General features: G+C 39.5%; 1 protein-coding gene across 6 annotated transcripts in view; it reads right to left on the bottom strand.

Moving 5' to 3' along the window:
• The window catches only part of myo9ab (myosin IXAb), a 95,746-nt gene that overhangs the window by 8,569 nt on the left and 62,303 nt on the right, over nt 1-24,874 (bottom strand). For 5 of the 6 annotated variants that reach the window (XM_026918603.3, XM_026918604.3, XM_034307202.2 and 2 more), the window contains exons 11-40: nt 24,680-24,814; nt 21,099-21,220; nt 20,429-20,570; nt 18,884-19,079; nt 15,087-15,206; nt 14,248-14,329; nt 13,986-14,123; nt 13,858-13,897; nt 13,592-13,714; nt 13,414-13,494; nt 13,198-13,308; nt 12,547-12,669; nt 11,112-11,261; nt 8,524-8,837; nt 7,243-8,310; nt 6,915-7,002; nt 6,398-6,604; nt 4,560-4,660; nt 4,346-4,452; nt 3,810-4,030; nt 3,557-3,673; nt 3,197-3,385; nt 3,074-3,121; nt 2,789-2,900; nt 2,437-2,498; nt 2,066-2,258; nt 1,337-1,465; nt 1,123-1,228; nt 365-496; nt 151-274 (exon numbers count right to left, since the gene is read on the bottom strand). In XM_026918603.3, the coding sequence (XP_026774404.3) occupies nt 151-274; nt 365-496; nt 1,123-1,228; nt 1,337-1,465; nt 2,066-2,258; nt 2,437-2,498; nt 2,789-2,900; nt 3,074-3,121; nt 3,197-3,385; nt 3,557-3,673; nt 3,810-4,030; nt 4,346-4,452; nt 4,560-4,660; nt 6,398-6,604; nt 6,915-7,002; nt 7,243-8,310; nt 8,524-8,837; nt 11,112-11,261; nt 12,547-12,669; nt 13,198-13,308; nt 13,414-13,494; nt 13,592-13,714; nt 13,858-13,897; nt 13,986-14,123; nt 14,248-14,329; nt 15,087-15,206; nt 18,884-19,079; nt 20,429-20,570; nt 21,099-21,220; nt 24,680-24,814 (4,881 nt within the window). The remainder of the gene's footprint in view (nt 1-150; nt 275-364; nt 497-1,122; nt 1,229-1,336; nt 1,466-2,065; nt 2,259-2,436; nt 2,499-2,788; nt 2,901-3,073; nt 3,122-3,196; nt 3,386-3,556; nt 3,674-3,809; nt 4,031-4,345; nt 4,453-4,559; nt 4,661-6,397; nt 6,605-6,914; nt 7,003-7,242; nt 8,311-8,523; nt 8,838-11,111; nt 11,262-12,546; nt 12,670-13,197; nt 13,309-13,413; nt 13,495-13,591; nt 13,715-13,857; nt 13,898-13,985; nt 14,124-14,247; nt 14,330-15,086; nt 15,207-18,883; nt 19,080-20,428; nt 20,571-21,098; nt 21,221-24,679; nt 24,815-24,874) is intronic. The other variant, XM_026918605.3, reaches the window with a different exon arrangement.

Raw genomic sequence — 24,874 nt, forward strand, 5'->3', positions numbered from 1 at the left:
ACACATGCGGAAATGTGATTTCTTGCCAAGTACCCATATATGCAGCTGTTTGTTAATCAGGTGAGGATTTTAAAATATCAATAGAAAAGAGGGATGATCTACAGAACTGATTCCAGATCAGTCTGAGATTTTCATCATCAGTACTCATACCATTGACCTCCTGATGTGTGTGAGACGGATCTTGGCTTTGCTCTCAGCAAACTCCAGACTGCTGATGTCCTTCAGTCTGGCTCTGTATTTATTCACCTGTTCACAGATGATCAGCTCCACACAGCTGAAGCACAAATCAACAAAGTTATATACAGACTTTAAATCATACATAATAAATACACACACACACACATACACACGGAGAATGTCTTACGCAGTGGTCTTGCCAATGTCCTGTACACTCTGTAGAGGGTCAATGCTGTCAGGACACCGCAGGATACAGGGAGCAAACACAATGGCTAGAGCATTAGCACTCATCCGATTAGTGTCCTCCTGCAATGAGATCCTGAAAAACATATATACTTTAAGGGGAGAATTTTTTCTGTTCAAAATACCAATGGTACATTTATTCCCTGACTTACTAAGATCCAGAATGATGCATGCTAATTTGCATGCGATAACTCATGTGCAGTTAGTGGCCATGTTGTGGGTAACTGACAGTCAATAACTGCATAAATCATGTGCATAGTAGCAGGAGGAAACAATGTTTAAATGAGGTTTTTGCTCTCAAAAGCTTTGGCAAATTCTGATCTCGAAGAAACCCCTGGGAAAAACAAACTAAAACTTATCACATCTAGAATAATGTTAATTAAAAGCCATGAGAGGTGTTTAAAAGAATTATGCAAAATAAAGTGCAGACATGAGAGCAGGTTGAGTCACTATTCAACAGACTTTCTCATTATTTTCACATAGTTTCTGCATATCTGCAATCCGCATATTCATTAACAAGCAAAACAGACAACACATGGCCCTGTTAGTAAATCAGTCTGGATGTTCTATGAGGGTGTTATCAAGTTTTTTTGCACATGCAAATCTACAGTAAAGAAGACGTACGATAAAGGAAATAAAATGTTATAAGTTAAAACAACGTGCAGTGATGTCTTTGAAAATGAGGTACTTTCTTTGCCATACCTGACTAGATGGAAGATGAGTCTCTCCAGCGTGCTCAGGTGAGTCCTGCTGAGCTGATCGATTACTGTATACACACCTTTCACCACTTCTTTCTTGTCCTGCAAACCTGTACCAAGCAACATGGCAATAAGCTGCAGTAAAATTATTGAAGGAGCCATAAATACATTGAAAATGTGGTTATGTCTGATCAAAAGACCAAATATAGTTACCATACCTGTTGCCCTGAGGAACTCCTCATAAAGTTCAAAGGTCATCAGAGGATTGGGAAGGTCCCGCAGCCACTGCTTCAACACGCTGGCAATAACGTGGATGTTATAGTCATCCAGATTCACAGCATTAGCATCTAAAATAAGAGCCAGCATGCAGGATGAATAAATGATCTTAAAATATTATTATTATGTGGTTTTATGGCAAAGTTTCTAAGGCTTCCCTTCAAGGGGAAATGTTCATAGATGCTTTGGTTAATCCCAACATAAAATTCTGAAGTATTAATGTGTGCACAGTAACACCACCTTTCCTGAGGAAGCATAACAATAAACTATCCCTACAGATAGGCATGTTCTCAAAATGACACTAAAGAGTTAAATTTGTAGAAATCTCAAGCATTTAATTTTATAATAATAGTATTATAGAGTATAAGCTCAAATTAGAAATGACACTTTAGCACCGGTATTTCTGTACTTCTTAAATATGTAGCCAGGTTTTTCCTTTTTTGTTACTACTCCTTATAACTCTAACAAGATAGTGAATAATAGTACTGTATGTATTTAGGGTTTCTGGCTCACTGCTTAACTGTACTGTAGCTGTTAATTGAGACTCTGACACTTATCAAAGATTATCAAACACACTAAATTTCTGCTGTCGTTTTTATAAAGACCTAGTTACATTTACAATGCTTGTACAAATCAGTTTTGCCCATTTTGACTAAAGAGGTGTGAATCACCTGTGTCCAGGCCCAACTTCAGCTCTTTGATTTTATTGGTTGACCCAGACTTCCTGTAGATGCCCTCTGTGTAGAGACCATGCATCTCTATGTAGTTGATGAGCTTCTCCACCACCTGAGGTACAGCTTTGTCATCACTGGTTAACTGAGACAGCTCCACGCCAAACTGCCGCGAAGACTGTTCTGGGTCAAACTGCATGCAGATAAACAAGCAAATTCATTTATTGTGGGTAAATGAAATACTTTCACTCTGGTTGAAAACATTTAGAACGGAGTAAGAGAATATATCTATAGCATTAAATATATCTCTCTTAAGCCTAATACAGAACAGATTCAATGTATCACAAACAGATACACACGTATTCTCTTACCTTTTTGCTACATTTAGTCGTCATCCTTAAGCAGCATTTCCTGTGACAGGCATAGCGACACACTGTGACAGAAAACAAAGCAACATCAGTGTCAACATCTCACCACTGAACAGAATGACAGCCAGTTAAAAATAATAAATGTGGAAGACTACTCCTTGTTCGGCATGGTAAGAATGGGTAGAAGGTAGAAGAGATGAAACAGAAAGAGTGGGAGAGGAGGAAAAGGGTGTTGCAAATTATTCAGGGACATATATAGGGTTAAAGGGAGCCAATCTGATTACAGTGCTCTCACACCATCAGAATTACATACAGGAAGATTTACAGTATGAAATGTGCTTTTCATAAAACTCACATTTGCAGACACATGCTCTGTCCATCATCCAAATGAGAGAAGAACAGTACTCGCAGTATGTGGGAATGCTGTACTGAGTGGACTTGAAAATGTGACCCAGGTGCTCCTCCACCTGCAGGGGCCAGCAGAGATTTAGAGTGAGCTTAGTGCTCAGAGTTCAACAGATAAACACAATACTCTCTGTGGCTTGCTTTAAAGCTAAGGTGATTTGGCTGGTTTTCATTACAATGGCTCAAAAAAACAACACTGAAAGAAAAATTCACAAGCAGAAAGAAAATAACTCACAATGTCTGCCTCCTTTTTCCTTCTCTTCTTGCTTTCTGGTTTGGGAGCCTGTAAGACAGCATCAATGAATCAGAGATAATGACTAGACACACAATATTTCCGGAGAAGGGACACAAACTTTACCTTGCTGATGGCGCCATGCATAGGTTTGTACTCAGTCACAAACTCATCCAGGAAGACTTTAAAGGTGTTGACCCAGACTTTAACAGGTGATTCTGACCAGTCTCTCTGCTCCAGACGCATGGTCTTCTCCAGAATGTGCTCAAACAGTGCATGCAGATCTTTATACCTGATACTCTTACCATCATCCATCTGTGACAGAGAAGAGAGAGTAAACACGGTGTGTACGAATGTGAGAAAGCAGCACTGTTTAAAAATAAAATGTTTAAAATAATGTTTGCATTTTTAAATTAAATGTCATCTTGTAGTTTGCTGAAGTTTGATCCATTTCAGACTAAATGTGGTTGTCAGTGAGATTCTTACAGCCAGGGCTGTGGAATAGGAATTGAAGATATTAAGACGAAACTCTTTTAAAGCCTTCTTAAAGACCACATCGACAGGAGTGTCCTTCTTACTGTCCTCAGTCTCCAGATCATTTATCTGTCACACAACAATTCAAGGAAATGAAGATTAAAAAGAAACTGGCTTAGATTATGAGTTTATACTTCAAATGATACGTGGTTTTGGTTTCTTTCATTACTACTACAGTGTGAAGCTTGGAGAATCCTAACTCTACCTTCTTCATAAGGAAGTCGTTCATGCTGCAGTAGTCGGCTGTGCATGTGAGGATGTGTAGAGAGTCATTCTGCCATGGAGACGGTTCTTGAGGCACACTGCTAATCTTCACGCTGCGCCTCCTCTTCATCGTCATCATTCTCACTTCTGGCTCCCTGTTCTCTTTACTGTCCCGACCACGATCTGCTGCTCTGCTCTGCTCAGGACTGGCAGAAGGAGAGCCTGAGAGAGAGAGAGAGAGAGAGAGAGAGAGAGGGAGAGAGAAAGAGAAAGAAAGAAAATCACAGACAACCTGACACTGCTGTATCATACTGCATTATGAAAGATTTATTCACTCGTCTCTCGAAAAACTGACATTGCACTTTTAGTTTCCAAATCAGTAAGCAATGCCTGGGCATGCCTGAATTCCACCTTTTTCCTTAAATCCACAAATTTATGAAAAATATTATACGTAAATATTAAAAAAAAAAATTCCAATAGTATTTGAACAGTAGAGTCACTAAATCACAAGAAGAGGCACTCTTTCAGCATTCTTACCATTGCGAGTCTTTGAGAGATCTGCATCTGCTGAGTGTCCCCTGATGGACATCTTCTTATCACCATGCTTTCCCTTTCCCCAGAAGCGCATCTTACCCCTCACCCCACTGAGCAGTCCAGCGAAATAGAACAGAACAACAGTACATTAATTTGTACGGAGAAGAGCATGATCATGCTTAAATCTGAAAAACGAGAGGTTGAATTGGTCTCTGACCTGCCATCAGAGTTTGACGAGGACTTTCTCAACGAGTCGACCTTTCCCAGATCTCCTGAGGACATGGTCTTCTGAAGCCGCTTCTGGTCTTTCTGAGAGGGCTATGAAGAGATAGGAAAGTGTATAAAGACCCATATTCAAAGCAGAATACAAAGTTCTCCTGGCTGTGTCAAATACAGCAATAGTTACTTATACATGATTAATACTTGTTGTATTTTATGCATTAAGGGATGATTTATACTTCCGCATCCCTGCAAACATAGATATCAAGCACAGGTTTCTGTCAAAATACTTGCACAAAACATGAACATGGACCATTCCCAAGGTCTTCCTCATCTCCTTCCAATAATTCATTGTCATACCACTGCTTTAGTAATATTGTGAAGAAATATATACGTGCTTATAACACTGCATATCTACTAATTATTCATTGAACAGCTTCATTTTGCTTTTGTGCTCTAGTTCTAGTTAAGTATTTGATTCTCAAAGGTGCCAACATTGCTAGTTCCATTACTACTATTCCTAGTAGACAGAGAGAACGAACAGAATTTTACCACAAAAACCCTAGCGTACGTTGGTCATAGACGAGATGGCTATGTTTAACGCGTTTGTCAGGAAAAAGTAAGAAAACAGCATGGCAAAAGTCTGGTATGATCTAATAATAAATAGCTCATTCATTTTTTACTGCCCAAAAAGACCACAGTCCCGCCCACTTGATTTCTATTGGGTCATACGTCCAAGGCTCGTGAATTCACAGGTCAAAGTTCACCTAGATAAAGCAAATGAAACTACTAATAGAAGAGAGTATGTGTCTATCACATCCCGCATCCTTTACCGTTCAGTGAATTGGCTTTGCTGCCAGGTGAATTTTATTTGCACATAGTCTGACCTCTTCTTTATCAGAAAACTCAGAAAAACATAGGTTTCAGCTGGCTCCTGCATCACAATAGCAAGCTGTAGATGTTGGCACCTTTGGATTCTCATCCCAGTTTCACGGGTATACTTCTGTGATCAATCAGTGTTTTCTCAGTGCACAGCACAGCAGTCTCACACAATGTGCAGTTAAGATATTGACATGTACACAACAGCTCCTCTACAAAGATATGCTGACCCATAAACCCCTTCTCTGTTTCTCACCACAAAAGTAGTAGTAGAAACTAGAACTAAGAGACAAAAGACACATGTGAATGAGCATCTGAGAACCAGTGAATGGGAAAGAGTGGCATTTCATGAAAGAATGAATGAGTGGTAAATGGTAAAGGAATATCTACTCCATGCAGGTTATCAGTGTCAAAAGTCAAATTATGTCAAGCACTAAGTTCGGTCTTCAGTGTAGAGTCTCTTCATTCTTACAAACAAGAAGGGGGGTGCAAATTCACTGTAGGAAAGTTGGAGTTAAAAAGTAAGGAGAGTAAGCCAGAGCAGAAACACCCACTACAGACCCAGTGCCCAAAGCAGGAGAACCAACCTGGAGGAGATTAGGAGAGAAGGCCTCTTTACACAAAATCAACATTCCCCAACAAACACAACAAACTCATATGTGGCCAGATTTAGGATGATGTCCAATAAAAGGTCATTTTCCACCAACACTAGATTCTAATGATAGTTGGTTCACTGGAGGCTTCCACCATTTAAAATGATTATTAAGCATGTCATGATCGTTATTAATATTTCTAGACTTTTAACAGTGCAAGTGTAGCTTTTGTTAGAGAATGTTGACTTAGTGGCAACCATAGACCAAGATTTAGTTTCAGTCGTTAGAGCCAGTGGCAAAAAGAAGAGCACTGAATGGTGGGTGTTTAGAACAGAGCTGGAGTCAATGCTGTGGCTCCGTTTACCATCTCCGAGTCACTGTGGAAGTCTTGCTCAGGGCTGGGAGAGTCTGGAGACTCTGGGAGGGGCAGTGTGTGAGAGATCACAGGCGTGTACTCGTATTCTTCATCGTCCTCATCGTCAGTATCAGCCTCAGTGCTACAGGCACGGCTCAGGAAATCAGAGCGAGTCCGTGCCATGCGGGTTTTCTTTTGGCGGCCAGCTCGGGCCACCTGATCATATAAAGTGATTCAGTCCATCAAAACTCAACAAGAAACGTTTCAAGAAAAAGCTGTCAAATGCAGAGAAGTCTTACGAGGTCAAAATAGAGTATTAAAAGAAATAAATAATTTATAAATAAAGTCACTTGAAATGAATCTTTAGAGAGTATGAAAGATATTGAACATTCATGAAATCACAAATGCTGAACATTTAAAAACATGCCTAAAACATGTAACAATTAAATCTTGGGAATGGAATGGGTCATAATCATTCTGAAGGAATAAGAAGACAATTAGTATGTATGTGAGAAATGAGCCTCACCTCTCTGCTCTTCAGAGATCTGAAACCTGATGTTCTTTCTCTTTGCAAGGTCATAGAACGCTCCTGATTTGCCAGGTCTTTATCAGATCTGAGAAAAAAAAAACAGATCTCTGTGTAAGTAATGAAGAAGAAAAAAAATCACACTGAGCAATGGGTCAAACTTATCTGGTTATATGTCTGCAGGGAAAATACGACAGAAAAAAGCAATTGCTTTGATTAAGTAGTGAAAGTAGTAGAAGTTGTATCTCAGTTTTAAAAGTGATCTATAATAAAGTGCAATGCTGGTGGGATCTTCATATTTAACTCAGCACACGTATCCTTTACTCACTTGGAGAAGGTCAGTCTGCTGCGTTTGGGAGAAAAGGCCAGGCTAGTGGCTTTCTCCTTCATGCTGATGCTGATACTATGAGCCACTGTCTTCTTCTGAGCTTGCATTTTGACCGCATCCTCCCCCTTTCCGGGCTGTGAGGTCATCTGCTGCACCATCATCCTGGTTGTACCAGATGATGGTGATGGAGATGGCTGGACGGTTGGATGATTCACGGGAGCGTTTCCAGGTTGCACGTTTGATGATATGCTCTTCTGCTGGCCAGAGCCTGGTCTCCACTCTACCTCCTTCTCTAAGCTCTCGAGAGCATCCTGGCTGCTCTGGTCTATAGGACTCTCCTTCTGCATGCTGATGACAAACACCAGAGACTCCTTTTTCTCTCGAACAGACTTCAACTTAGATGGTGTGTGCAGCTCATTGCGCACAGGACTACTGGCTTCATCTGATATATAGAACAGAGGCTTTGAGGCACTTGGGCCAGCCTGCACTGGACTTGTTGGTTCTGGCTGTTTTGGTTCTGATTTCTCAGATTCAGGTACCAATATGAGAGCACTTTTATTCCCTTCAACTAGTGATGCCTGATTATTAGACAAGGGATCATGATGTTGAAGGTCAGCTGACTCCACCTCCATGTCATCAACACTAATATGCTCAAAGCTCCCAGGGCTGTCGAGGGAGCTCTGAAGGGAGGAACAGAGAGGAGCAGCTTTTGAAGAGACTTTATTTTCTGGAGAAACTGGTTTGTCAGAGAGGGGAAGAGTATTGGATCGCACCTTCAGCAATTTCAGACTGAATGTTGCCTGTTCCAGTTCTCTCTTTCTCCTGCTCTCTCGCTTGGCTCGGCTCTTAAGAGTGCTGTCATCCAGAGGTCTGGAAAGCTCTGATGGCAGGGTCTCAGTATCCATTCTGCACTCCTGTGAAGTCGCTGAGCTTTGCTGAGATATCTGTGAGTCTAGGCTAGTTGTCTGGGTATCAGAAAGGTTTTGGAGGTTATGCAAGCTTTCTTTTGTTTTATCTTTTCCATGGTCTGTTCTTGTACTCTTCTGTTCCTCTCTCAAGCTTCTACACCTGGAGAAAAGTAATGATGACAATTAAATGAAATAGTACATCATTATGATATTCAATCAAAAATAACAATCAATAATATATAAAAACCCTATTACCACTGAAAGAAAAAAAAAATTGAATGTAAGTAACTATATAACACTCATAGCTTGACAACAGACTGAGAAACAGTAAGCTCTCCTTTCTATTCCAAACCAGTCATAAATAGTTCGTTACCTCTGCCGGGCCTGATGCCCCCTCCAGGCAGCCTGCAGTGTTATGACAGCTTTGGATAGCTGCCAATATCTCTGTCTCTGCTTGTGTGCCCTCCAGAATGCCTGGATAAGACATGCAGCTCTGTGTCTCTGTTGCTGCACACATCGTCTCCAGCTTCTCTGCAGCAGCAGCACTGCGTCCCTCTGCAGCAGATAGAGCCTTCTCTCCCTGTAGCCTCTCCACGCTGCCTGCACACACACTGCTGCCCTATGCTGCAGCTCAGAAACTCCAGCACTCTCATTGCTAAGGGTTAGCATACACTGACGCCACCAGTGCTGTAAAGAGACAGAGAAAGATATCTGCATACGTACAATAAAAAAAAATTCTTCACTTTAATAGGAACATCTGTACATCTGCTAATTTATGCAGTTATTCCAATCATTCAATCATGTGGCAGCAGCAGCACAATGCATAAAATCCAGGTCAAGATCTTCAGCTAATGTTCACATCAAACATCAGAATGTAGAAAAAGGTGTGATCTCTGTGACTTTAACCATGGCATGGCTGCTGGTGCCAGATAGGCTGCTTTTAGTATTTCAGAAACTGCTGATCTCCTGGGATTTTCAGACACAACAGTCTCTAGAGTTTACACAGAATGGGGCAAAAAACAAACAAAAAAAACATTCTGTGAGTTCTCAGGGTGATGGGGAATGCTGAACACGATGCTGCCACCACCGTGCTTCACTGCAGAAAAGGTGTTCTCAAGGTGATGGGCAGTGGCACTGTTGTGGCACTCTCTGCCTATCAAACAAATCTTCTATCATTCTCTCTGTTTATTTTCTCTGTCTATCTGTATGTACAGTGCTGTGCAAAAGTTTTGACACCCCCAAAAAAGGAACGAGTATTGTCTTGGATATATTTTATATCTTCTGCATTATTCAGAACGCCCAACACATCAAACCTTGAGGTGGATGGGCTACAACAGCAGAAGACCACATCAGGTTCCACTCCTCTCAGCCAAGAACGAGAATCTGAGGTCACCAAAACTGGACAGTTGAAGACTGGGAAAAGACCAGTCTAGTCTTTAACTGCTGAGTTTGGGTGAGTCTGTGCCCATGATAGCCTCAGATTCCTGTTCTTGGCTGCCCGGAGTGAAACCTGATGTGGTCTTCTGCTGTTGTAGTTCATCCACCTCAACGTTCAAAGGTTTGTGCATGCTGAAATGCTTTTCTCCTCACCGCAGCTGTAAAGAGTGATTATTTGAGTTACTATGTTCCTAGCGGGTTGAATCTGGCCATTTTCCTCTGACCTCTCTTATCAACAAGGTGTTTCCACCCAAAGAACTGTCGCTCACTCACTGTTTTTTGTTTTTCACACCATTCTGTGTAAACTTAGAGATTGCTGTGTGTGAAATTCTCAGGAGATCAGCAGTTTCTGAAATACTCAAAGTAGTCCACCAACACCAACAGCCCTGCCACAATCAAAGTCACAGAGATCACACTTTTTCTTCATTCTGTTATTTGATTTGAACATTAACTGAAGTTCTTGAGCTGTATCTGCATGATTTTTGCGTTGTGTTGCTGCCGCATGATTGGCTGATTAGATAACTGCATGAATGTGCAGGTGTACAAGTGTTCCTAATAAAGTGATGGTCTGATATCACTTCAGCTGATCTTTGTTGTTTTTTTTTTGCCTATACAGTACAGACGCCTCTAGTTTAAGAAAACAAATATATTTATATAAACACACAGTCAGTTTAACAAATATACTGACAAAAAACAATCAGCGTAAAGATTACTTAATTACCAGCTTGCTAATTAATTTTGCTTTTCTCCCACAGTGAAAGTCATGCTCTGATCAATTTATTGGCTATGTGCAATAGCAAAACAGACATAAGCCTAATAGATTCTGTCTGTAAAGAGTCTAAATAGCTGTTAAATTATCCATTAGGAAAAGCACACTGATATAGGAGCAGACAGTGATTAGTGGAGTCAGAATTTTATTATAATTCTTTGATAAAGTAGTTGTTTGCTTGCTAAAGCCTGTCAGCTCAAGATAATATAAAATCAGGTTGAGATAATTCCAACTGAGATCATATAGAGATGACAAAGTTATCTTCTGGATGGACAGGACTTCTAAATACTTAGTCTGTAGGCTATAAATAAAGGCTGCTAGATAGATAAACATAGTTTTCATCATCTGATTTTTACATGAAATTAAATTAAAACAATTAATTACACAGCAAGATACGCACTGGTGTGGTTCAGCTGAATGGGAATTTTAATGCTACACCATAGAAAGACATTCTAGACAACTCTGTGCTTCCAACTTTGTGGCAACAGTTTGGGGAAGACCCACATAAGTGTCAGGGGTCCACATTCTTTTGGCCATATACTGTACATGGCCACATCTCACACCATGTAGGAGAACCTTTCAGCACCTTAAAGCCTAAATACTGTAACCTAAACAGTAAACAACATATTACATCTTCAACAAAAAAAAAAGAAATCCTGAGCAGTGAAAATGTTAATGCTTCAGTGAGGATAAATGATTGCATCCCTAAATACATGATATGAGCAAGCCTTTTTGATAGAAGAGCTCTTGGCTACCTGAATGACACGTGCAGCACGTCTCTGATTGGTGAAGGCTCGTCTCTCCAGCAGAGCTCTGAATCTTCTCTGCAGAGCTACAATCCTTCTCAGCACCTCCTGATGGAGCAAGTTCTGCAACTTCTGTCTCTGAGCCTCTCGTAAAAACACCTGCACAAGAGAGATGGACAGAGAGCGAGAGAGAGAGAGAGAGCGAGAGCGAAGTGGATACAGAAACGGGAAAGACACAGACAGACAGACAAACATACTCTCAGTCTTTTTCAGGGAATCACAAATATGCAAATGTTACTGAACATCCTTTTAAAAGGACTTGTAAGGTAAACACCTAATCTATTTGTTTACTGAGTTTTTTATCCACAGCATGTTATTTAAGGCTGTCAGAACAGACATCACTGCCCAAATACAATTCACATTTATACAACAGTTAGTTCCGTTCCACTAATCTGATTGGACAAGCGGCGTTCGAACAGTGCTTATATTTAGTATAGCCGCACTGGGACATTTCACTGTTTGTATCACTCCGCTTGTCTGTGTTCGCCATGTAAAATTACAATTCAAGCAACAGTCCCACTGAAACCATTACTACAGTCGAGTTAGCAACTTCATCAGCGGACATGGCAAACATATTACTTTTTTCATGAATAGAACTTCTGACATAAAATATGAAAGCTCGTCAGATGATGAAAAGGAAGAAGGGAAGATAGTTTCACCACATGCACTGTTAACAGGAATGTACAAATCATTGTGAGCTAGCTAGTCAGCTAGTCAGCTAGCTGACGTGCTATTAGTGAGTGTGGCTTCTTCGGGATTCTATTTCCGTTCGCTGAGCAAAAATAACCAGAACATTTGGCCATATAGTGTCCGAAATGTCAGTTACTCGATACTAATTTCTTATTTATAAAAACGTTTGTATAAAAACAATATCGCATTTGCAATTGTGCAGATATACTGAATATACTGGCATGACTAAATATTGGCATATACTGATGTTCTATCTAACCTTACTTTTGCTCGTGCAATATTGCTTAATTATAAAATTTTGTCTTCAAAGGCAACACACAATTAAAAGTGCAAGATCTCACATATTTCTTTTAGTTGCCTAAAACAAGCAGAAACACATTTTCACCTTGACAAAATGACCCTTGTGTCACTTTATGTAGAAAAGTACTCTAAATTTAAAAAAAATCACTAATTTTCAATTTTAATATAAAGTATGTGTCCTAAAATTGTGCAATTAATTTCCAGCAGGCACATTCAGAGTCACCCTTTTCTGTGGCTGAAACAGAGTTTTTTAAGTTTACACAGGGCCAGGAACACTGTAATGTTATACTTTTTGAAGAAAGCATACTTCTTGAATGTGAAACCATATGAGATTCAGCCTAACATTTGAGTGAATACAATGATAAACAGTTGGAAAATGTAACTGAGATGATACCATGGTTTTGCCCACTTGGTAGCCATCTGGATCAAGGTCAACTCCCTGCAGGAACTCCCGAATGCCAGCCTGACTAGCACTCAGTCCACTAGGCAACAGCACATGGAAATGATGAACGAAGTCCTAGAAAGACACACACAGAAACAAACATAGCTGAGCCTTTGGGAGAACCATTTATCAACTGTGGGTCTGCATAGTTTTGTATGAAAACTGCGCATATGCATGTTTATATGCACGGAAGATATTCATGTGCATGAGGATGCGCGTATATTTACGCACGCTCCTGATCATGCGTACGCAAGAACCTCTAGTGATATAGAGAAGTGTAATCATGGATAAACTGATTATGAGTCAGGCATGTCAGCATAGTAATTGCTGTTCTAAACAAGGTGCAAACAGATGGCACAGATGAAATGTAACATAAAATCGGAGAAAAGGGAACTCTGGTTATCATAGCTGATAAATACTTCTTGATACTGCAGCTCAATGCACAGATGTTGCATTTAACAGCCTTCAGCTTCCTAAGGACATCTCTTTTTTCTCCATTTACTGCTGTCTTTCTAGTCATTGGACTGCTTGTGTGCACAAGAGGTGGAATTTGTCGGCAAATGGGTATGCAAAAAAAAAAAAAAAAAAAAAAGTGTGTGATACCTGAAATGTATATTTGATGCTGTATCCAGACTGACGTATCCTCACTGTCTCCAGCATACCAGTGTACCGCAGTTGCCTCAGTACTAATGCATCATTAAAGCGTAGAGGAAGCTGAGAGACAAAAATAGAGAGGAAGTGAAACAGAAAGAAACATAGGTATACTTAGTCTTCCTTTACAGCACCTAATTAAACTCTCAAAGCAGAGGCTAGCAGTACCTTTTCTGCATTTGAACGAATACATTTTACAAAGTAGGGCTCCGACTGGCCCAGGGTCTCCATCAGTTTGTTCAGCGAAGCCTGCACAACAAGAAACAGTAAAATATAAGTAATTGCTCGCTAAACCCTCCTTTAAAACCTCATCAGAAATGTGATTCTGTTCTTCCCAGTTTTATACCTGAAACTGTGCACTGATGCTGGGGGGTTTCTTCTTTTTGTGCAGGTGGAGGAGTGATTTGGTGATGCGATCATGAAGTGTCAAGCTGCTCAAGTACTTCAGAGATTTAACATCTAACAGATGCTGGACACAAAATAAAGGGCAAAATAAGGGTATATGTTTTATTTTCACCCACAAGAATAGCCTTATAATGATCGTTATTATCTGAATTAGTTGATTGAAATGCTTAACAGTGTTAAGAGTGATTGCTGGCACTAAGGCTGTACCTTGGGAAGGGAAAGCTTGGCTTTGTAGTTCTTGTTGCGCCTGTACAGAAGAATGAATCGATCATTAAAAGCGCTCGGATGATTTCTTATTGTTCTTGTGTAAAGTCTCACAAGAAGATGGGACTTACATCAAAATGCCCTGGGCTCTCTCCAGTAACTTGCTGCTCATGGCATTAACAAAAATACCATCTTCTTCATGAGAGGAGCCAGTGGAGGAGAGACGACCCGACCTCGAGCTACGACCGTTACACCCAGAAAACCCGTCTCTGAGGACCAGGGAGGAAAAGAGAGTGAGCAAGTGAGAGGGTTATCTTTATGTCTGTGCAGTATTCTACACTGCATGGAAGCGTTCTGTAATATGAAGAGCCCGTGTGATGAAACAGAAACTACCTTGTTGTTTTCTCATTGATAGTGTTGGTGCCTTGTAGGTGTGACAGAGGACTACGTTGATTCTTCCATGTGATGCAAGAATCTATTTCAAGAGATCCGGATAAAGCATGTTAATATTTCTATAATGATCACTACAACATTATAAAACATCTGCTTGTATGACATTGACCAATCCAATCCAAATTCCTTTTTCTTATGACCACTAAGCATTGCAAACATTCTGAAGTAATAAAATTAATGTGAACCTGAAATCTGAACACACTGGTGAGGTCTACTGTCTAAAGGAAATCGCTCCAGACAGTGTATGACCTTAGCATTTCAGGGGCTGAACTGCATTGTGTCCATTACCATATGACATATCAAGTTATTTCCTCTGAGAAATTCCTGCCTAGATTCAGCAGCAGATACACTACAGTCCCTTCTAACGTTTTTTGGCTGCTGGCCTAGGTGGAGCTGAATTTCAAATACAGCAGATCAAGTAAACTGTCTCATCTGTTCTGGCAGTTACAGTTTGCTCAGTTCAAATTAGATGCAGTTCACAATGTTTAATATCAATTAATTAATGCCATTCAGTCAAAATATTAATAGATATTAAGACAATCAACCATGTAACTGATTCACAGGAATGTATACGTGAGGTTTCTAGTTAGCTAACCAAAGAATAAATAGTATAATGTTGCTCTCAAACAGTCAATTGGTCCTAGTAGTGATCTTTGCTCTTCTAGTCCAGTTTTTCTGTATGTTAGCACTCAAAGTAACACAATCTTTTCTTTATTTCCCTTCATCGAACTACTTAAACAAATGAAAAGTTATAATAGGTCTGAGCAATATAACCTTACTGTATTTATCATCTTTGCATCTCTGAAGAATCTCGAGGCTTCTCTGGTGCACTGGGTGATGCAGGAAACTGAAGCTGTCCACCTTCTTAATGACTGTGCACTGCACTGCAGTGTCAGAGCCTAGTGAGAGAAGGAAGTAACAGAGCAATGCAAAGAAACATTAGCATCTTCATCTCGGTGTGCGCTCTGTTAGACATTAGTAATGATAGTTTCTAATGGGATTAAATACCAACAAGACATAGCACATTGTGTAGATGTTTATTTTCTTTGAACAAGTATGCTCTTTACTAATACTTTCTAGATCCAAAGTGCTATACATTAAAGCAGTAACCAAGAAGCGTAAAAAGAACATAACGCTTATAAGTGTAACAGTAGCAGGAGCAGTGTCTGATTAGCAGCATTAACGATAATTATAACACACAAACACACAAAATGTCAAAGCAATAGCACATGTTATGTTAGAGATAATGGTACTAGAAGCAACCAGAGAAAATTCCTTAGTACTGGTGTTAACAGCATTTCTAAAAAGGTTGGGTTTACTTTCTTAAATCTGAAGAGACTAAAAACTAAGAGATTTTCTTTCCAACTCTTCAGGCACTGTTCCAAAGTCAGGGAGAGCTGTAATAAAAGGCTCTGTCACCCACAGCTTCTAACCTGCTGTGGGGTTGATGGAGAATAGAGAGACTTGATGTGTGAAGTGAGTGGGAAGGTGTGTAAGATTGAAGAAGGTCACAAGGGTAATGGAATATTAGTTATGAGTTGTGTTGTTGTGGGTAGGTGAGTAAGTATACATGCGGTTCAGTTCTTGGACTTTTGGAATTTACAATTAATATTTGTTAGAAAACCAAGAAGTAATGCCTAACAGTAACCTTGCCTGGAAGTGACAAAGGCAACATGAACAAATTTTTCACAGTATTACACAATATTATTGATTTTAAACACATGACAGATAGAAAAAAGAAGTTTTGATCATGTTATTAATCTGTGATTCCCAATCAGGCATGTGAAATCAGAATAATCTCTAATTTTCAACGTGCGAGTTGCAGAATGACAGTTAAACAAATAGTCAGATCAAGTCAGATTTGAGTTTGAAGTTGAGCTAGAACTCAAACCAGTCTAAAGTCAGTTTAGAGAAGTTGGTTTTAATTGGTTGGTTGGTTCCACGTTTCATTGAAAAACAAATAAACAAGTAGAACTCTATGGCAACAGCGTCTAGTCCTTCTTATTACTAAATTGTGTGCCAGAAACACCCTTAAGATATACTTCAAATAGGAAGGAAGCTTTAAGAAAAACTATTTTTTAAAAACTTGACCTTGCTTTGACCTTGATCCTGTCTCAATCAATTCCAAAATCTAATCAGTTCATGTGCTGGTTACAGTGATAATTCCATATAAGCCCTACAAACATTTAACTACTTGAGATATCATGCTAACAAACATAGTAGTGGAGGCGTAAAAGACCAGTGTTGTATCCACAATGACATCATGAAGAAATGCTCCCTTATTTTTTTACACGACGTGTATTTAGGTGAGCAATACAGGCAGTTTCAGGAAGACGATTCCTTGGATTTGATGCAAGTTTTGGCAATGAAAGCAAGATCGTACAATTGATTCTTCGAACAGATGACTTACGGCAATCAGATCGGCACAGATTAAAGATGTAATTTCACCACCATGTATCAAGAAATAACAATGTGAGCCCCCGTGGATAAGGTTAAGGCAGAGTGTTTAATTTGCTTATACTTTTTTTTTTAATAACAGTGTCTGTGGGTCACGGAAACACATCCAAGGGAAGCAGTTCAGACTGAGGTTGATGTTCCAAGTATGAGTATCCCCCAGTGATAAATAGGATGACCTGCAGAACTGTGATCCCAGATAGACCCCATTAGAACATCAAGAAAGTCCAATAAATTAATCCATAAAAATAATCCAAAAGATTCAGTGATCCCTCAGCCAGGCCAAGGACAGACTAGCAGAAATAATGCTGGAAGCCAAGATAAAGAGTCAGAGATTCACAGATCGGTCATGAGTAGCCAGACAACAAAACAGAGTACAGGCTAAATGGAAAATTTATGTGATTTCAAAAGAAATTCCTAGGAATATAGCAGCAGACATACCAGCATTCACTCACCACCTGGACGCCAATTGTTGTGAAGACAGCTGTGTGATTTCACACACAAATTATATGGACAGGTCCTTCATCTCCAGCACCAAATCAACCATATTTCTGATTAAAAGGCAGACTGTGAAGTAATAAGTGCATGTTGTGCCATTTCTGAAGACTTTTCCAACTAGCTCTTGAGCATCCTTCATCCTTATTGCTTATCTTATATACATACATCCACATATTCCTACCTAGTTAGCCCTAATTAGTACCTATTTACACATTTACACACTTCTGAACATAAGTTTTAGCATTTAGAAATAATGTATTATGGGTCATTCACTAAAGCACAAAATTCTCTTACAAAGCTCCACAGTTATGGAAGAGCCTTCCAATCAGACACAGTCTCAGAGTTTAAGTGTAGGCTGAAAACATATCTGTTTAGTCAAGCCTTTCTTAAGTAAAGGAATAGATCTAGAGGGTTCACGGGCATAGTGTGTTGCTACTTCTGAGGATAGTCTCATATGGACAGCCAAAAGATACGAGATTACTGTGGATAGTACCACTTAGGAACCATGAAGATGGCTTTGGACTGCAATTGATACAAACAGTTTTGCTATGATGGCTTAGGACTACAATTGCTATGATGGCTTTAGGACAGTTTTGCTCTCAAGTCTCTCTGAACAGCTGATAACTTCAACAAAATAGACTTTATGTGAAAACTACAATGAATTTCCTGGTTACATAATTGCACTTTTCGACCATGTAGTACACAGTTATAGAAGGGAATTATTTATAGTTGCACTATACGGTGTCAACTATCAGTAGAGGAGTCTGGTTCCTCTCAAGGTTTCTTTCTCATGTTGTCTCAGGGAGTTTTTCCTTGCCACCATCGCCTCTGGCTTGCTCATTAGGGATAAATTTATAAATTTAAAATTTATATCCTGAATTTATATATTTCTGTAAAGCTGCTTTGTGACTATGTAAATTTTTAAAAGTGCTACACAAATAAAACTGAATTGAATTAAAGCACATGTAATTATGAAGAGTATTTGGGAAAATATGTAACTTGGCAGAAATGTCTCTCTCCTGACACAGGGAGGTTAGAACCACATTTAAACTACAAGGTGTCCCAAAAGTCTCCATACACAGGGGAAATCAACACTTTTTAGCAAAATGTCTGCCAAAATTTTTCATACTTTTATATATATATATATATATATATATACACATATATACACATATACACACACACACACACACATATATATATATATATATCAGATAGCCTTTAAGAATGCATTTGACAAAAGAAGAATGTATTGAAATCATTCTCATGGCTGGATCGGGAAGCTGTTGCAAGGACTTTAACAGGAAACATGGCAAGCACCTCACACACACACTGTCGCCAAAACTCAAAAATTCAAAAAGACGGACCAACCGAGAAGTGGACGTCCATGAATATTGACTGACGAAGGCACAACCTACATGGTGCTGGCGTACATACTCCCATATGTTTGGAGACTTTTGGGACCCTGTATTTTTATCAGGAACATCAGAATGTTAGAGCTCAAAAGATGGTAATGCAAATTTATGCTACAGGATTTATTTTACTCATTACCATGATTTTGTGTGTGTGTGTGTGTGTGTGCGTGTGTGTGTGTGTGTGTGTGCGTGTGTGTTTGTGGACGTACTGCTCTTCCTCTCCCCATGTCTTTTTCCAGCTGCTCTAAAAGCCACTACTGCTCTGAAGTAAGCTCTAAGCACGGCCCAGCGGAAGGTGGCCACAGGGTCGATTCCCATCAGGCCACAGATAAAGGCGCTTTTACTGCTCTTCAGCAGAGCCACAATGTCTGGGCGCATGTGGTCTGTGTTCTTCTCCCTGAAATCCTATATAGGAAAAGAAGAGATTAGATAAGTTACAGCAGAGGTTCCCAAACACCATGGGCCGTTCTCGTATACTAAATATCTGTGTCGTGGAGCATCAACACAACACAGCGTTATGAAATCATGTTCATGGGCCTTCACAACCAACAAATCTTCATCAACTATGCTTTTGATTAAAAGGAAGATTGTGAAGTTATGGTGTTGTTGTTGCGTGGGTTCTGAGGACTGAAGATTTTTCCAGCTGAGCTCATATCCTTCTTCATTTACTTGAGAGGAGAAAGCTGTAGCTGACACAAGCCTTGCCCATTTTTGTACATTTTTCTAGCAATCGATCAGCCGCTAAAAGATGATGCTATAAAGCATAGTCAAGATGTTAAACTCATAGCACTGTGCATAAACACACACACACACACACACATACATTAAAAAAACAGCCCAAAGGATAGACAGACCTACACTTCCAGGATAACTTTATTTTAAATTTCTAAGCATTTATTAAAAAAAAAAAAACACAAAAAAAAAACCCCACAAAAACTCAAAAGACAAAGCAACATGGTGGTGGGGAAGGGCACAATAACTCAGTTAGGGTGACAGTGCCTCCATTCCCCTCTGTGGCCTACACACTGGTCCATCAAGACTGGTGTGTGCTCCAGTCTTGTCCACATTGTTTAAATGATTGGAAACTTCCAAGTTACTACACTGACTGGGATTCTTTGTATCTCTATAACTATGCTAGTCACCATCTACATTTTTGTTGTCCTCTCTGTATAAAAGCAATACGCACTCTTAAAAACTGGAGGAAGTGTTAGAGCCAGTGTAAGGAGTCACAGAAGAGTCCTTCTGGTGTGGTTTAGAAAGAGAGGTGATGGTGCGTGTGTGTCTGTGTCTGTGATGCATGTGTGTGTGAGATGCGTGTGTGTGGGTGTGATGCAGACAAACAATAAATTTGGTACAAAAGAAGAAGTGTTCTATGAATAATACAGTCTCAGCTAAACATGTGCTTCAAATAAATTCAAACCCAAAGGCAAATATAACCAATCAGATTAGAAAGCAAAATTAGGTCAGTGAATGTGGTTTGTGCATTCTGTTTCCTTCCTAAGAGCCTTATTCTCTTACACACACACACACACACACACACACACACACACAGTGTCTATGAGGTGCATATCTCCATAGTACTAAAAATACAATAACATAAGGTGCATCAATTCAAGGTATAAAAAATACATTTAAACCAGCCAACAAATATGCTACAATTAAGTTGATTATGTCACAATTTTAATTAAAAATGTGGTGTAATTTGATGCGATATTGTGTGGACAGCAATTAGAATTGAGCTCCTGGACACACACCTTGACGCTGTATTTGACCTTCCCTGCGTAGTGGCGAATGATGAAGGCTGGCTCCATGACTGCAGGAAACTCAATGTAGCTGTTCCCCTCATGCTGCCTCTTAAACTTATCCAGCAGAGTCTGGTTACTTGCCTGGGGGAAGCTAGAGAAAGTCGGAAGTCAGACTGATGATCTGAGTTTGTCTCTGTTCCTGCTGTTCTAAGTTATGTGCTAAGCTATAAAACTGATCTGGGCATGTGCTGTGAGAATGTCCTTTCCTTTACTGTTGCCTCCACAAGCTCATTTTAGTATAAGTAGGTAAGGGTAAATGCTATTACAATTTGGCTCAAGGTCTATGCACATTGCCTCCAAGGAGGTCAGTGTATCCTGAGGGCCTTTTAGTGACAGCAACTGTAAGCATCAGGCTTTTCTAAATTACAAACCCAATATCACGGTCTTCTGTATATCACAGTTCAACCCACCAACCAAGCAAACAAACTCAAATGCTACATTGTCCCCTAATCCTCTTTTCTCAGTTAATCATAGCTAGCTGTATGAATGGATCACATCCAAGCTAGATGATCTTTTCCAGCATTAGATAACTATAATTTAGGACATTTTATAATGCTGTAAACTGTCAGAGCCTCAACTGTAACACAGTGTCAAATCCAGCTCAACGACTGAGACTCACTTGCACTCCTCATCCAATAGGTGGAGCAGTGCTGTGGGTTTCTTGCTGATGAGGTTGATGCAGCTTGTGTTGTCGATGTAGTCAATCATATGCCAGCTGATGCCCTCTGTACGGTACTCCTCCTGTGCACAAAAAATGAATCCGAGTTACTCATCACAGAAGGTTGATAGATAAATAGTTCTCTTTCGTCCTGAAAAACATTTGGTTGACCAGAACCACCGAACACATTATATGTTGCCCTGACTGACTGCTTGCTTGCTTTTGGTCTCTCTGTTTAAAAATAGGACATTACTGTCCACAATTCAGGATAACATAGTGATGAAAATTCACAGCAACAGATGAACAGGAAGTTGAATTTAGGAAACAGAGTCCGCTTTTATATTTTGTTTGCCTCTGGCTACCCACAGTCCCACAGCTGTATGTGTTTCCGGGGACTCGACTCTAAGAAGGGTGAGTGGGAGATCACTAGAGAGTTATAAAACCAAAACCATTTCAGTAATAAAACCATTTTAAACGTATTCAGTTATACAATCTTGTATCTAAATGAGGAAGAAATCTGATGTAGGTTCTGTCACCAATAGCAAAAAGATGATGCATTGTGAAAGGGCAGTGTGTTACGCTTCTGATTTGTAACTCTCAGCGTGTCCATCTACTGCTAATGCTCTGCAATCAAGCGCAAAAAAAATTGCCAAATTAAAGAGTAATTGGCAGTGGGAGAGTAAACACTGGACTGAGGCCTTGCAGCCTGCGGCAGGGAGGTTTGTCTATTTGCTTTGGCGACTGTTCAAAGGGTACACACTGGCTTAAGATAAGAACGTGTGTGTGTGTGTGTTTAACAGCATGATGTTCACTGCTCTCAGTGTGCTTCACATGCTACCTACTGTCATAATTAAACACCTCACTAAGTTCCTCTACACACACACTAGATATGCAGTTTTAGCTACAGAATACTGTTATCTGTGAAACGCATGTAAAAACACACACTTTTGAAAGATGCCCTCTAAGGCACTGACTTATGAGACAGCAGTGACAGCAGGGTATCTGCCTTCTGGTTTAGACCTAGTGACAAAAGCACTTTAATTAGGTTATAAATGCAAACCTAATCATCAAAAAAAAATAAATAAATAAGGTACAATAAAAAATGTTTTTTCTTAAATTAAAAGAACACTGCAAGCATGAAAATGTTTTCACCAATCTCCTCAAGCTTTATAGGAGAAGCAGGGGTGTAAAGAAAAAAATTATTCGAATTGCAAAACAGTCTACTATACAGCTGCATTGATTTACAAGCCAAGAATTGGTTTGAATTGAATCAGATCAAATGAATAGTTTGTGCACGTGTGTGTGCATGAGAGAGAGAGAGAGAGAGAGAGAGAGAGAGAGAAAGAGAGAGAGAGAGAGAGAGAGAGAGAGAGAGAGAGAGGATGCATGCTAGAGAGAGCGTGAATTTCTTCCAGAGCTTGAAGCCAACAGAGAACCGTAAAACTGTTTCATGGGTATTCTTGTTGCACGGCGTGGTGGGATTTAAAAATGACATGTCAAACTTTTTATACGTTTGTTGTTACAGTTAATGTTTGGAGATGTTTACTGTAACACCTGAAGGAGGTAGAATAACATCCCTAAGGTGATGACTCAGTGCTGTTATTGCTGGCAAAGGGAAGTTGCACAAAGTATTACAAGCAGGGGTGCCAATAACTGTGACACATAGTTTGTGATAAGGGTTTTACTTCAATTAAAATTTAATTCAATTAATGGTTAGTTTTCTCTCATAGTTTCAGTGTGAAACTATGGTGCCAAATGCAAGGTCATTTTTTTGGAACCTTTTGCCAAGGGTGCCAGTAATTCTGTAATTGTGATAAACAATCATGATTTTAATACTGAGCAAAACAGTCATGGTTATTACCATTCAGTCCTACTTTGAAGTAAAAGAGCGTGAGCATGTTTGCGTGGTTTGGATGTGATAAACTGGGGAAAGCTTCTTTGAGTGATTAAAGTCTTTTTTTTCTTTTCTGTGGTTGTGTTGATGGCAACAGAAGAAGCTGAACGATGACACAACACAGTGGAAACACAGTGCCATTTGTTACTGGCAAAAAAAATAAAAAAATAAAAAAATAATCACTGACTGATTACAACAGTGCTGGTAGAGTGAGTTATCTGACTGTTAAACCACACATCTTTTATGCACACACACTGGAGCTAACAGGACAACGTTTTAATAGAGTCCAGCTTTGTGTGTGGTACAGAGGGTCAGGAAACTATAGTCCTAACAGCAGCAGTAAAAATGTGTCTGGTCTGATTAGAACCTTTTAACAAAAATCTCCACACACTTCATACTAAACTAAAAACTAAAAGAGGAACTGCACAGACTGTGAGAGCAAAGTCTTTACTGAAAACTAAATGAATTTGAAAATCAGTTTTGACTCAGATATGGTGGTCTTTGAGAAATAACAGTTTGTGACTAAAAAAGTTGCATTAAGGGTGTGCTTTCTTTGGAAAGCGTTGCATTCTGAGAGTCATGAAAATAACAAATAAAAATGTACTAAGTACGGCTTTATAGTTAATGTGTTCTCATTAAAAAAAAAAAAAACTTCACAGACGGAAAACAAAGGTTGGATCTGTGACACACAAACCAGCAGTTTTACACACAGAGAGGAGCAGGACGGCCGACACTGTGTTGGCTTTATATAAAGGTTTACAAGTCCTCATGTTGTAATAAAACTTGAACTTCTGAACAGAAACAATTATTTTACAGGGTTTTTGACGGTCCACAAAATCTTCTCTGCACACATGTATCAAAGTGAATGAAAACTAAAATCCTGTGGAGCCTTGCTCACAGAGTACTACATACTACCTTAAGCTGGTTTTACACTGTGTGCTCTTTTAACATTATTACTTGTCACACTGTACAAGATAATCCCAATAAAGTCTTGCCTGAATTCTATAACAGACTGTACGATAACATGTGCTCTCCATGTCAGATTATATGATGAAGATCCTCTAATAATAAACCTGCGACTAAAAAACGACTCTGTTCTGCTCACATCATCAATCAGTGAGATCTGAGCTCACACAGAAAATGGGACTTAAACAGAAACATTAATAGTGATCTTGAGGGAACAAGGATATTTCTTCTGCCCATTAGCATGTTTCTTTAATGTTTTGCCATTGCAACTACCGTATTTAGAGCTGTCCCATGATTTCTGTGAAATTTCTCCTATTTAGGTGAGTATCGTAACAATGGTCACACTCTGAGATTTAAAAAAAAAAAAACAAACAAAAAAACTTGATAGTGCCAGAATTTTGTCGCCAGCTGTCTTTGGTAGCAATGGCACTAAACTGTCCACTGGTGAGCACGTCACATACACGATCCAAGACCTCTAATCCCAAGAATTCTTCTCACAAAGAATTCATCGTGAGGGTTTTGTCTGTGACAGTGGAAACTGTACAGTGTAAACCCAGCTGGAAATGAATGCATTGCTATTAAAATGAAGAAAAAAAAAATGATGAGGTCGCGAGTTCGAATCCCTGTCTCCCCTGAGCTTACTGACAGAGTGAGAGAAACACAAGGAGAATGAGGTTCACACCTGCTCCAGTTTGAAGATGTGCTGGTTGAAATAGTGTTGCAGTCTTTCATTGGCATAGTTGATGCAGAACTGCTCAAAGCTGTTGTTCTCATAGTCCTCAAAGCCAAAGATATCCAACACTCCAATAGATAAAATCTAAAAGAGAACAGACATGAGCATTATACTGAGGCCGTACTTCAGATGAAATAAATAAGA

This window comes from Pangasianodon hypophthalmus, chromosome 9 (genome assembly GCF_027358585.1).
Source record: "Pangasianodon hypophthalmus isolate fPanHyp1 chromosome 9, fPanHyp1.pri, whole genome shotgun sequence".
Lineage (NCBI taxonomy): Eukaryota > Metazoa > Chordata > Actinopteri > Siluriformes > Pangasiidae > Pangasianodon > Pangasianodon hypophthalmus.